Source organism: Gnatocerus cornutus, chromosome 2, assembly GCF_029298725.1.
Source record: "Gnatocerus cornutus isolate USDA-ARS CGAHR chromosome 2, icGnaCorn1.1, whole genome shotgun sequence".
Lineage (NCBI taxonomy): Eukaryota > Metazoa > Arthropoda > Insecta > Coleoptera > Tenebrionidae > Gnatocerus > Gnatocerus cornutus.
Genome location: NC_142234.1, coordinates 21260635 through 21275331, shown reverse-complemented (window position 1 = coordinate 21275331; position 14697 = coordinate 21260635). Strand labels below are relative to the sequence as shown.

At 36.0% G+C, this 14697-nt stretch overlaps 1 protein-coding gene and 1 long non-coding RNA gene across 2 annotated transcripts; both read left to right on the top strand.

The window, feature by feature from the left end:
- Window positions 1-1968: 1968 nt before the first annotated feature.
- On the top strand, window positions 1969-3063 carry LOC148180040 (uncharacterized). Its single transcript, XR_015769655.1, has 2 exons — window positions 1969-2125; window positions 2769-3063. It is a non-coding gene; the product is annotated as an uncharacterized LOC148180040 (long non-coding RNA).
- A 1670-nt stretch (window positions 3064-4733) lies between these two features.
- Window positions 4734-8348, top strand: LOC148180039 (uncharacterized). Its single transcript, XM_088030846.1, has 3 exons — window positions 4734-4820; window positions 4869-5224; window positions 8259-8348. The coding sequence occupies exons 1-2, from the start codon at window positions 4806-4808 to the stop codon at window positions 5166-5168; spliced, it is 315 nt and encodes a 104-aa protein (XP_087886972.1). The 5' UTR covers window positions 4734-4805; the 3' UTR covers window positions 5169-5224; window positions 8259-8348.
- Window positions 8349-14697: the final 6349 nt, after the last annotated feature.

Here is a 14697-nt window from a genome sequence, read left to right as displayed (position 1 = left end):
TTGTTTTTTATCATTCTTCCTTATTCCTGCAAATGGTTTTGATTCAAAAATTGTAAGTTTTAAAAACAAAAGTTTAGCCCTCTGGTGAGAGGAGGCGTGAACTATCAACTTCGGCGTTATTCCGCTAGGTGGCTTTTATGGAAAAACTTCTCTCACTTTTCGGTGTAAATAAATACAATAAACTACTTAACTTGTTAATTTTAACCTCAGAAAAACGAATCTGAACTTTGATTTAAGATTTACGACTTTGTTAATATTTTATTTAATATTATTTATGGACTAAAGACTGTTGACGCATGTCCTTAGCTTCTATGCTTCGTTGACAGATTGCTTGACGCGGGAAATTGAATTTTAAAATTTTTAATTTGCATTTTCTCAAAAAATCTTGCAGATAGCGAGGAACGGAGACCAAAAATGGATGTGGAAATGTCAAATTATGCCATGTGCATAGTTTCGTGTCGATCTGCGAACTTTCGCGTTTTTCGCCAAAAAAAGTTCAAAGACTAAATAAACATCATGGATTTTTGGCGATTTCGACAAAAAATAAAATCTCTTTGAAACCGACTTTTTCCATCAATTTGGACCTCAGGAACAAGAATCCGTCAAAGATTTTTCGATCAGACGCTCCGTTAATGTTTTATTAATTTTTCAAACTTTTATTTGGTTTGCAGTTTTTCGATGAAAATTAAAGCAAGAAAATACTCTTTTTATTAATTTTGTCCTCAGGAGTAAGAATCTAAAGTCTGATTTAACATTCACGACTTGGTTACGATTCTATTAATTATTAAAAATTATTGTGTCTCTATCTTAACGTATGTCTTAACTTGACTATTTTGACAGCACACATTGAGGTTATGTTCATGATTTAACAAGAAACTACCAGAATTCTTTACTGTTTACTTTCTCGTTCTTCTGGGCATGGTAGCAAAGAAATTACACAAGTTAAGAAGTTCATTTGAAGCTATTTAGAGTTGGAGTTGATTTGCAACAAATTGATGGGTCTTTATTGAAATTTTTAAACGCAGGTAAGCTGAAAACTGTTTGAATTCCAGCCTTGAAATGTTTCGTGGTATTTCCAGGTTCCAACTTCATTACCAGAGTTTATTATTAAAGAGACTGAATCGATGGATGATACCCATAGCCTAAGATGTCGAAAAGGCGGTTGTCGTCGCTCAACGCTGAAGGACTCTGCAAGTTATTGCACAGAATTGAAGAAACCACCCATTCAGTGCTCCCAGAGTACAGTGAATTGATCCATCACGAAAAAGGTGCTGCTTTACTGCAATATGGATGAAAAAGGTTAAATTCAAAGTCAAATGTTCTTTTTCCAGTGGTTGAAGATGTCGTTCAGTGACTGGGAGATGTTTCAAGTGTTGCCTTATTGCATTGCGGGAGCACGAAGTTTGCAATGTTGAGTCTACGAGCAGAGAACGAGTATTCTCCTCTAGAGAAGAGCCAAAGGAACTCAACCAACGGAAACAGAGCATCATCGAGATGCAGTTGTCAAGAAAGAAAATATGTACTACAAAGGCTCTGAAGGTCATCTGGTGTCTTGTGAGCTATTTTGTGAAGTCAAGGAAACATCATTTATTGGTTTCTTGAAAACGCGAGATCTGTTTGTTCAGGAAGGATGGAAGGTTTGTTTGTTTTCTTTTCTCTCCATTCATGGTCTCACCTTAATCTCTTAGTTGCAGCTTAACACAACTTTGTTGTCTTTCCTGTTGGTCAAGAAGCAGGCGCAATTAAAAGCTTTGCCGTGAAGAAACAGCAATTGACTGCACAGAGTAAGAAGAGTTTTTCAGGTGAGATAAACAAACATGTTCTTGATGAAACTTTTTTACACTTCTTGCAGGAAGGAAGATGGTGGAAGGCGTGATATTACATCAACACTCAACTCAGGCATAGGAATGATGCCGAAGAGAGGATGCGAAATCTCGAGGTTTTAGAGGCTAAACAACTCCGGACTGACCGGACTATCCAGATACTTTGGGTGACAGTGCGGCGCGCGCGCGCGCTGTCGACTGAAGAGTCTGTTGATTTCGCTCAAGGATGGAATCGAAAGCGATCATTTCTGTGTCGAAGCTCTTCGAAATCGGGGAAGACTCAAAACCAAACACAAGTTTAGGTTTGTGGTTTTTCTTAAACTAATTTTGTTGATTTAGGAGAAAACATTGCCAGAATTCGCCGACGAAATAAGAAAGTTGAAGGCGATGATCGTCAAACACGAAAACAGAATTCGAGCTTTGTTGTCTTATCATTTCTAAACAAGTGCTCAAATCGTTTGCAATTTTCGCTTCTACTTAATTATTATGTCATTTTTTATCACCCCAAAGTGGCTCTTTAATATATATTATCTACGATTGTTAAATGTCTAGTTATAGAAGATTATAATATTTTTATGAAACAAATTTTCGCGAAAATTCATGATTAAAAAAACAATGCCAAACTTCTCATATCGATATCTCGCTTGTTTTTTGGTGTAAACTTGCGTTATTATACATCATTTTACCCATCGGCCACGGTGGATTATTCCCACGGACATTTACCCATTGTTAATCCCATCCTGATCTGAAGGCTTTGGATCACATCCCTTTGGTCCGTCCAGAGGTCGATTCTCCACCCACATCTAGCCCTTAAGATCTTGTACTTGAAGTTGGTATGGTTCCTAGCCTGCGAATTTACGTTCTTTTTCTTTTTGGCGAAGTCAGAAACGCAGCTGCTGGTGGTGCTGATGCTAGTGACAAGTTGTCACGTTCCAAATGTTGCAGTTGAAGCGAGAGTTCCACGACTTCCGATGCACGTGACGTTGACTCCGCGGAAGCTTAGCCCTTCTTCGTTTTCACCGGCCTCATCTTCAGTCTCTCTGCCTCTTCGTGGTCCTCACCGCCCAAACACGGTACAAGAAATTCACGGCTTTCATCCAAGTCGTCTTCTCGGTTCTAATCCTCCTGAAATCAACCCAGAAAACTGAAAAACGATATTAAAATCCGCTCGGTTTCGAACAGTTTTCGCACCATCTTCGATCACGCAAGCAGTCCGCGAAGAGTGCAGCTCGTTTTACAGCGCGATCAAATCGACAAGAGGTACAACTTGTACACGTTCGAAATCACCACGAAAGTGCAAGCGGGGATTTTAAGGGGGGACACTTTTCAACAACGAGGTGGGGGGTTCAAGGTACAAGTCGGGTTAGACGAAATCGGCTGTCTCGCTTGTAGTAACAACAATTTAACGACGGTCAAAAGTCCGAAAGAAGCGAGATTTAATGTAAGGAGTGTAGTCGAGGCGGTTTTCAACGTCTTTCTAAGTCCTGTTGTAGTTTTTAAGTAGAAACTTTGTACTCATTAATTTATTCATGTTAATGTTTGTGTTATTAATAAATTTCTTTAAATTTGCCGGTTCTTATTTGGGCTGTGTGTGATTGGTTGAAAACTAAACAGGTTTCTTCGCGACTGATATTTGAAATTTAATCGAAACCTTCTTAAAACATTTTTTTTTATTAATTTAGACTTCAGGAACAAGATTCTGTACTCTAAAGTCGGATTCAAAACGTAATTATAAGTTTACTTAAAATTAAAATTTGCAATGTGGGTAGGCAACCAATTATACACACATTATGCATTCATTTTTCGGTGTAAATAAATACAATAAACTACTTAACTTGTTAATTTTAATCTCAGAAAAACGAATCTAAGTTTTGATTTAAGATTTACGACTTTGTTAATATTTTATTTAATATTATTTATGGACAGATCTGTTGACGCATGTCCTAGCTTCTATGCTTCGTTGACAGATTGCTTGACGCGGGAAATTGAATTTTGAAATTTTTAATTTGCATTTTCTCAAAAAATCTTACAGATAGCGAGGAACGGAGACCAAAAATGGATGTGGAAATGTCAAATTATGCCATGTGCAAAGTTTCGTGCCGATCTGCGAACTTTCGCGTTTTTCGCCAAAAAAAGTTCAAAGACTTAACATCATGGATTTTTGGCGATTTCGACAAAAAATAAAATCTCCTTGAAACCGACTTTTTCCATCAATTTGGACCTCAGGAACAAGAATCCGTCAAAGATTTTTCGATCCGACGCTCCGTTAATGTTTTATTAATTTTTCAAACTTTTATTTGGTTTGCAGTTTTTCGATGAAAATTAAAGCAAGAAAATACTCTTTTTATTAACTTTGTCCTCAGGAGTAAGAATCTAAAGTCTGATTTAACATTCACGACTTGGTTACGATTCTATTAATTATTTAAAAATGGTATTGTGTCTCTATCTTAACGTATGTCTTAACTTGAATATTTTGACAGCACACATTGAGGTTATGTTCATGATTTACTAAACTTATTTTCAGAGTACAACAAATGATTAACAACGATCCTGCTTGCACAAGAGACTACCAGAATTCTTTACTGTTTACTTTCTCGTTCTTCTGGGCATGGTAGCAAAGAAATTACACAAGTTAAGAAGTTCATTTGAAGCTATTTTTAGTTGGAGTTGATTTGCAACAAATTGATGGGTCTTATTGAAATTTTTAAACGCAGGTAAGCTGAAAACTGTTTGAATTCCAGCCTTGAAATGTTTCGTGGTATTTCAGGTTCCAACTTCATTACCAGAGTTTATTATTAAGAGACTGAATCGATGGATGATACCCATAGCCTAAGATGTTGAAAAGGCGGTTGTCGTCGCTCAACGCTAAAGGACTCTGCAAGTTATTGCACAGAATTGAAGAAACCACCCATTCAGTGCTCCCAGAGAACAGTGAATTGATCAAGGAGCATAACATCATGAAAAAGGTGCTGCTTTACTGCAATGTGGATGAAAAAGGTTAAATTTAAACATGTTTTAAGTCAAAGTCAAATGTTCTTTTTCCAGTGGTTGAAGATGTCGTTCAGTGACTGGGAAATGTTCAGAGTGTTGCTGATTTCATTGCGGGAGCACGAAGTTTGCAACGTTTTCAAACCTGATGAGTCTACGAGCAAAAAACGAGTGTTTCTCCAGAGAAGGCTCAAAGGAACTCAACCAACGGAAACAAAGTATCATCGAGATGCAGTTGTCAAGAAAGAAAATACTACAAAGGCTCTGAAGGTCATCTGGTGTCTTGTCAGCTATTTTGTGAAGTCAAAGAAACATCAAGGAATGGAAGTTTATAGAGAATTTTTATTGGTTTTTTGAAAACGCGAGATCTGGAATTCTGGATGCATCGCTGCTTGTTTGAGGAAGGATGGAAGGTTTGTTTTCTTTTCTCTCCATTTATGGTTTTTGGCAAACCTGCGCTAGACGTTAACTGTTACCAATAAACATCCCTAGGGGCTGCTACCAACTTTAGACGAGTGCATTTGATGGTCACGTGCAGTAAAATTCGTAATTTTGGAATGCGGTTTGCGGCATCGTTTTTCTCGCGATTTTTTACATAAGAAATCGTTTTTAGATTTTCCAAAAGTCGAAATTTGCAAATTTTCGCAAAAATTCATGATTAAAACTATGGCCAAACTTCTCATTTCGATATCTCGCTTATTTTTTAGAGAAAACTTGAGTTATTATACATCAGTGAACGCAGAATTTTACGCAGATTCCAAATCTGGGATTTAAATTCAGATCCGACAACAAATAACTGAGTTATGGCCGATCAAAGTTTCGGATAGTTGATTTTCACTTTTTCTCATTTTTCCCAATTTTCAAAGTTAAATATCTCGGAAACTATTAGAGATATTGAGTTGCGGTTTGCGCCATCGTTTTTCTCGGCTCATTTTACGTTAGAAAAAGTGCTTAAAAGCCCAAAATTCGATAGTCGATTTTTCGCGAAAAAAAATTGCGACTCAAACGATGAAAATTTTTATTTTTTTTTATTTTTGACCATAACTCGTAAACCGTTTGTTTGATCGATCTCAAATTGGGCCAGTGGATAGATTTTGAGCTCCTCTTTCGACTGATATATAATTCAATGCTATTAAACGTCATTTTCATTTTGAAAACATTGATTGAAAATCACCCCAAAATGACCACTTCCAAACAGTTTTTGGTCAATGCTTTCTTTATTTCGTAGGTAAACTCAATAAATTTTGACTCATTTTACGCAGAATCTCACGCTGAATCCAAATCTGGAATTTAAATTCAGATCCGACAACAAATAACTGAGTTATGGCCGTTTGAATTTTTGGGTTGTCGCCAGATGGCCAAATTTTTGAAGGTTCCAAACAATTCATGCTCGATATCTCGAAAACTATTTCAGATATTGGAATGCGGTTTGCGGCATCGTTTTTCTCGCGATTTTTTACATAAGAAATCGTTTTTAGATTTTCCAAAAGTCGAAATTTGCAAATTTTCGCAAAAATTCATGACTAAAACTATGGCCAAACTTCTCATATCGATATCTCGCTTATTTTTTAGAGTAAACTCGAGTTGTTATACATCAGTGAACGCAGAATTTTACGCAGATTCCAAATCTGGGATTTAAATTCAGATCCGACAACAAATAACTGAGTTATGGCCGATCAAAGTTTCGGATAGTTGATTTTCATTTTTTCTCATTTTTCCCAATTTTCAAAGTTAAATATCTCGGAAACTATTAGAGATATTGAGATGCTGTTTGCGCCATCGTTTTTCTCGGCTCATTTTACGTTAGAAAAAGTGCTTAAAAGCCCAAAATTCGATAGTCGATTTTTCGCGAAAAAAAATTGCGACTCAAACGATGAAAATTTTTATTTTTTTTTATTTTTGACCATAACTCGTAAACCGTTTGTTTGATCGATCTCAAATTGGGCCAGTGGATAGATTTTGAGCTCCTCTTTCGACTGATATATAATTCAATGCTATTAAACGTCATTTTCATTTTGAAAACATTGATTGAAAATCACCCCAAAATGACCACTTCCAAACAGTTTTTGGTCAATGCTTTCTTTATTTCGTAGGTAAACTCAATAACTTTTGACTCATTTTACGCAGAATCTCACGCTGAATCCAAATCTGGAATTTAAATTCAGATCCGACAACAAATAACTGAGTTATGGCCGTTTGAATTTTTGGGTTGTCACCAGATGGCCAAATTTTTGAAGGTTCCAAACAATTCATGCTCGATATCTCGAAAACTATTTCAGATATTGGAATGCGGTTTGCGGCATCGTTTTTCTCGCGATTTTTTACATAAGAAATCGTTTTTAGATTTTCCAAAAGTCGAAATTTGCAAATTTTCGCAAAAATTCATGACTAAAACTATGGCCAAATTTCTCATATCGATATCTCGCTTATTTTTTAGAGTAAACTCGAGTTATTATACATCAGTGAACGCAGAATTTTACGCAGATTCCAAATCTGGGATTTAAATTCAGATCCGACAACAAATAACTGAGTTATGGCCGATCAAAGTTTCGGATAGTTGATTTTCATTTTTTCTCATTTTTCCCAATTTTCAAAGTTAAATATCTCGGAAACTATTAGAGATATTGAGATGCGGTTTGCGCCATCGTTTTTCTCGGCTCATTTTACGTTAGAAAAAGTGCTTAAAAGCCCAAAATTCGATAGTCGATTTTTCGCGAAAAAAAATTGCGACTCAAACGATGAAAATTTTTATTTTTTTTTATTTTTGGCCATAACTCCTAAACCGTTTGTTTGATCGATCTCAAATTGAGCCAGTCGATAGATTTCGAGCTCCTCTTTCGACTGATATATAATTCAATGCTATTAAACGTCATTTTCATTTTGAAAACATTGATTGAAAATCACCCCAAAATGACCACTTCCAAACAGTTTTTGGTCAATGCTTTCTTTATTTCTTAGGTAAACTCAATAAATTTTGACTCATTTTACGCAGAATCTCACGCTGAATCCAAATCTGGAATTTAAATTCAGATCCGACAACAAATAACTGAGTTATGGCCGTTTGAATTTTTGGGTTGTCGCCAGATGGCCAAATTTTTGAAGGTTCCAAACAATTCATGCTCGATATCTCGAAAACTATTTCAGATATTGGAATGCGGTTTGCGGCATCGTTTTTCTCGCGATTTTTTACATAAGAAATCGTTTTTAGATTTTCCAAAAGTCGAAATTTGCAAATTTTCGCAAAAATTCATGACTAAAACTATGGCCAAACTTCTCATATCGATATCTCGCTTATATTTTAGAGTAAACTTGAGTTATTATACATCAGTGAACGCAGAATTTTACGCAGATTGTAAATTTGGGATTTAAATTTAGTGTCTTTATGATGTCATGGCTTTTGTAGTATCAGAGGAAGATTAACACCTAAAACTATTTGGTTTGTTTTAGTCGGAAAAAGAAATGAGCACTGAAATGTCCGACAAGCTGGCTGCGGTTACATCAGCATATAAAAACAACAATGATCTACAAGAATTGAAGAAGTCGTTAAATGAGATATTTTTGAGGAAGCGCCACTTGCGAAGGACTAACCTTGGCTCTTGGCTCTTGGATCAGTTGGAATTAGAGCAATAATCAATTACCATTAATTAAGAATGGATAGTTTCGTCCATTTCAGATTGTTTCCCTCGTCTTTTTTAGGTAAGCCAACAAACATGTTCCTAATGAAACTTTTTCACACTTTTTGCAAGAAGGAGGGAGAGTGTCGAGTTTGTGTTTTTTTATTTTATTAATACTCCTTTAGTTTAATTTGAGGGTATTGTTTTTTATCATTCTTCCTTATTCCTGCAAATGGTTTTGATTCAAAAATTGTAAGTTTTAAAAACAAAAGTTTAGCCCTCTGGTGAGAGGAGGCGTGAACTATCAACTTCGGCGTTATTCCGCTAGGTGGCTTTTATGGAAAAACTTCTCTCACTTTTCGGTGTAAATAAATACAATAAACTACTTAACTTGTTAATTTTAACCTCAGAAAAACGAATCTGAACTTTGATTTAAGATTTACGACTTTGTTAATATTTTATTTAATATTATTTATGGACTAAAGACTGTTGACGCATGTCCTAGCTTCTATGCTTCGTTGACAGATTGCTTGACGCGGGAAATTGAATTTTAAAATTTTTAATTTGCATTTTCTCAAAAAATCTTGCAGATAGCGAGGAACGGAGACCAAAAATGGATGTGGAAATGTCAAATTATGCCATGTGCATAGTTTCGTGTCGATCTGCGAACTTTCGCGTTTTTCGCCAAAAAAAGTTCAAAGACTTAAACATCATGGATTTTTGGCGATTTCGACAAAAAATAAAATCTCTTTGAAACCGACTTTTTCCATCAATTTGGACCTCAGGAACAAGAATCCGTCAAAGATTTTTCGATCAGACGCTCCGTTAATGTTTTATTAATTTTTCAAACTTTTATTTGGTTTGCAGTTTTTCGATGAAAATTAAAGCAAGAAAATACTCTTTTTATTAATTTTGTCCTCAGGAGTAAGAATCTAAAGTCTGATTTAACATTCACGACTTGGTTACGATTCTATTAATTATTAAAAATTATTGTGTCTCTATCTTAACGTATGTCTTAACTTGACTATTTTGACAGCACACATTGAGGTTATGTTCATGATTTAACAAGAAACTACCAGAATTCTTTACTGTTTACTTTCTCGTTCTTCTGGGCATGGTAGCAAAGAAATTACACAAGTTAAGAAGTTCATTTGAAGCTATTTAGAGTTGGAGTTGATTTGCAACAAATTGATGGGTCTTTATTGAAATTTTTAAACGCAGGTAAGCTGAAAACTGTTTGAATTCCAGCCTTGAAATGTTTCGTGGTATTTCCAGGTTCCAACTTCATTACCAGAGTTTATTATTAAAGAGACTGAATCGATGGATGATACCCATAGCCTAAGATGTCGAAAAGGCGGTTGTCGTCGCTCAACGCTGAAGGACTCTGCAAGTTATTGCACAGAATTGAAGAAACCACCCATTCAGTGCTCCCAGAGTACAGTGAATTGATCCATCACGAAAAAGGTGCTGCTTTACTGCAATATGGATGAAAAAGGTTAAATTCAAAGTCAAATGTTCTTTTTCCAGTGGTTGAAGATGTCGTTCAGTGACTGGGAGATGTTTCAAGTGTTGCCTTATTGCATTGCGGGAGCACGAAGTTTGCAATGTTGAGTCTACGAGCAGAGAACGAGTATTCTCCTCTAGAGAAGAGCCAAAGGAACTCAACCAACGGAAACAGAGCATCATCGAGATGCAGTTGTCAAGAAAGAAAATATGTACTACAAAGGCTCTGAAGGTCATCTGGTGTCTTGTGAGCTATTTTGTGAAGTCAAGGAAACATCATTTATTGGTTTCTTGAAAACGCGAGATCTGTTTGTTCAGGAAGGATGGAAGGTTTGTTTGTTTTCTTTTCTCTCCATTCATGGTCTCACCTTAATCTCTTAGTTGCAGCTTAACACAACTTTGTTGTCTTTCCTGTTGGTCAAGAAGCAGGCGCAATTAAAAGCTTTGCCGTGAAGAAACAGCAATTGACTGCACAGAGTAAGAAGAGTTTTTCAGGTGAGATAAACAAACATGTTCTTGATGAAACTTTTTTACACTTCTTGCAGGAAGGAAGATGGTGGAAGGCGTGATATTACATCAACACTCAACTCAGGCATAGGAATGATGCCGAAGAGAGGATGCGAAATCTCGAGGTTTTATAGGCTAAACAACTCCGGACTGACCGGACTATCCAGATACTTTGGGTGACAGTGCGGCGCGCGCGCGCGCTGTCGACTGAAGAGTCTGTTGATTTCGCTCAAGGATGGAATCGAAAGCGATCATTTCTGTGTCGAAGCTCTTCGAAATCGGGGAAGACTCAAAACCAAACACAAGTTTAGGTTTGTGGTTTTTCTTAAACTAATTTTGTTGATTTAGGAGAAAACGTTGCCAGAATTCGCCGACGAAATAAGAAAGTTGAAGGCGATGATCGTCAAACACGAAAACAGAATTCGAGCGTTGTTGTCTTATCATTTCTAAACAAGTGCTCAAATCGTTTGCAATTTTCGCTTCTACTTAATTATTATATCATTTTTTATCACCCCAAAGTGGCTCTTTAATATATATTATCTACGATTGTTAAATGTCTAGTTATAGAAGATTATAATATTTTTATGAAACAAATTTTCGCGAAAATTCATGATTAAAAAAACAATGCCAAACTTCTCATATCGATATCTCGCTTGTTTTTTGGTGTAAACTTGCGTTATTATACATCATTTTACCCATCGGCCACGGTGGATTATTCCCACGGACATTTACCCATTGTTAATCCCATCCTGATCTGAAGGCTTTGGATCACATCCCTTTGGTCCGTCCAGAGGTCGATTCTCCACCCACATCTAGCCCTTAAGATCTTGTACTTGAAGTTGGTATGGTTCCTAGCCTGCGAATTTACGTTCTTTTTCTTTTTGGCGAAGTCAGAAACGCAGCTGCTGGTGGTGCTGATGCTAGTGACAAGTTGTCACGTTCCAAATGTTGCAGTTGAAGCGAGAGTTCCACGACTTCCGATGCACGTGACGTTGACTCCGCGGAAGCTTAGCCCTTCTTCGTTTTCACCGGCCTCATCTTCAGTCTCTCTGCCTCTTCGTGGTCCTCACCGCCCAAACACGGTACAAGAAATTCACGGCTTTCATCCAAGTCGTCTTCTCGGTTCTAATCCTCCTGAAATCAACCCAGAAAACTGAAAAACGATATTAAAATCCGCTCGGTTTCGAACAGTTTTCGCACCATCTTCGATCACGCAAGCAGTCCGCGAAGAGTGCAGCTCGTTTTACAGCGCGATCAAATCGACAAGAGGTACAACTTGTACACGTTCGAAATCACCACGAAAGTGCAAGCGGGGATTTTAAGGGGGGACACTTTTCAACAACGAGGTGGGGGGTTCAAGGTACAAGTCGGGTTAGACGAAATCGGCTGTCTCGCTTGTAGTAACAACAATTTAACGACGGTCAAAAGTCCGAAAGAAGCGAGATTTAATGTAAGGAGTGTAGTCGAGGCGGTTTTCAACGTCTTTCTAAGTCCTGTTGTAGTTTTTAAGTAGAAACTTTGTACTCATTAATTTATTCATGTTAATGTTTGTGTTATTAATAAATTTCTTTAAATTTGCCGGTTCTTATTTGGGCTGTGTGTGATTGGTTGAAAACTAAACAGGTTTCTTCGCGACTGATATTTGAAATTTAATCGAAACCTTCTTAAAACATTTTTTTTTATTAATTTAGACTTCAGGAACAAGATTCTGTACTCTAAAGTCGGATTCAAAACGTAATTATAAGTTTACTTAAAATTAAAATTTGCAATGTGGGTAGGCAACCAATTATACACACATTATGCATTCATTTTTCGGTGTAAATAAATACAATAAACTACTTAACTTGTTAATTTTAATCTCAGAAAAACGAATCTAAACTTTGATTTAAGATTTACGACTTTGTTAATATTTTATTTAATATTATTTATGGACTAAAGACTGTTGACGCATGTCCTAGCTTCTATGCTTCGTTGACAGATTGCTTGACGCGGGAAATTGAATTTTGAAATTTTTAATTTGCATTTTCTCAAAAAATCTCACAGATAGCGAGGAACGGAGACCAGAAATGGATGTAGAAATGTCGAATTATGCCATGTGCAAAGTTTCGTGTCGATCTGAAAACTTTCGTGTTTTTCGCCAAAAAAAGTTCAAAGGGGTTAACCCATGGATTTTGGCGATTTTGACAAAAAATAAAATCTCTTTGAAACCGACTTTTTCCATCAATTTGGACCTCAGGAACAAGAATCCGTCAAAGATTTTTCGATCCGACGCTCCGTTAATTTTTTATTAATTTTTGAAACTTTTATTTGACTTGCATTTTTTCGATGAAAATTAAAGCAAGAAAATACTCTTTTTATTAATTTGGTCCTCAGGAGTAAGAATCTGAAGTCTGATTTAACATTCACGACTTGATTACGATTCTATTAATTATTTAAAATTATAGTGTCTAAACATAGGACAGGTATCTTAACGTATGTCCGAACTTGATTATTTTGACAGCACACAAACAGGTTATGTTCATGAATTTTAAAGTTAAATATCTCGGAAACTATTAGAGATATTGAGATGCGGTTTGCGCCATCGTTTTTCTCGGCTCATTTTACGTTAGAAAAAGTGCTTAAAAGCCCAAAATTCGATAGTCGATTTTTCGCGAAAAAAAATTGCGACTCAAACGATGAAAATTTTTATTTTTTTTTATTTTTGACCATAACTCGTAAACCGTTTGTTTGATCGATCTCAAATTGGGCCAGTGGATAGATTTTGAGCTCCTCTTTCGACTGATATATAATTCAATGCTATTAAACGTCATTTTCATTTTGAAAACATTGATTGAAAATCACCCCAAAATGACCACTTCCAAACAGTTTTTGGTCAATGCTTTCTTTATTTCGTAGGTAAACTCAATAAATTTTGACTCATTTTACGCAGAATCTCACGCTGAATCCAAATCTGGAATTTAAATTCAGATCCGACAACAAATAACTGAGTTATGGCCGTTTGAATTTTTGGGTTGTCGCCAGATGGCCAAATTTTTGAAGGTTCCAAACAATTCATGCTCGATATCTCGAAAACTATTTCAGATATTGGAATGCGGTTTGCGGCATCGTTTTTCTCGCGATTTTTTACATAAGAAATCGTTTTTAGATTTTCCAAAAGTCGAAATTTGCAAATTTTCGCAAAAATTCATGACTAAAACTATGGCCAAACTTCTCATATCGATATCTCGCTTATTTTTTAGAGTAAACTCGAGTTATTATACATCAGTGAATGCAGAATTTTACGCAGATTCCAAATCTGGGATTTAAATTCAGATCCGACAACAAATAACTGAGTTATGGCCGATCAAAGTTTCGGATAGTTGATTTTCATTTTTTCTCATTTTTCCCAATTTTCAAAGTTAAATATCTCGGAAACTATTAGAGATATTGAGATGCGGTTTGCGCCATCGTTTTTCTCGGCTCATTTTACGTTAGAAAAAGTGCTTAAAAGCCCAAAATTCGATAGTCGATTTTTCGCGAAAAAAAATTGCGACTCAAACGATGAAAATTTTTATTTTTTTTTATTTTTGACCATAACTCGAAAACCGTTTGTTTGATCGATCTCAAATTGGGCCAGTGGATAGATTTTGAGCTCCTCTTTCGACTGATATATAATTCAATGCTATTAAACGTCATTTTCATTTTGAAAACATTGATTGAAAATCACCCCAAAATGACCACTTCCAAACAGTTTTTGGTCAATGCTTTCTTTATTTCGTAGGTAAACTCAATAAATTTTGACTCATTTTACGCAGAATCTCACGCTGAATCCAAATCTGGAATTTAAATTCAGATCCGACAACAAATAACTGAGTTATGGCCGTTTGAATTTTTGGGTTGTCGCCAGATGGCCAAATTTTTGAAGGTTCCAAACAATTCATGCTCGATATCTCGAAAACTATTTCAGATATTGGAATGCGGTTTGCGGCATCGTTTTTCTCGCGATTTTTTACATAAGAAATCGTTTTTAGATTTTCCAAAAGTCGAAATTTGCAAATTTTCGCAAAAATTCATGACTAAAACTATGGCCAAACTTCTCATATCGATATCTCGCTTATTTTTTAGAGTAAACTCGAGTTATTATACATCAGTGAACGCAGAATTTTACGCAGATTTCAAATCTGGGATTTAAATTCAGATACGACTGCAAATAACGGAGTTATGGCCGATCAAAGTTTCGGATAGTTGATTTTCATTTTTTCTCATTTTTCCCAATTTTCAAA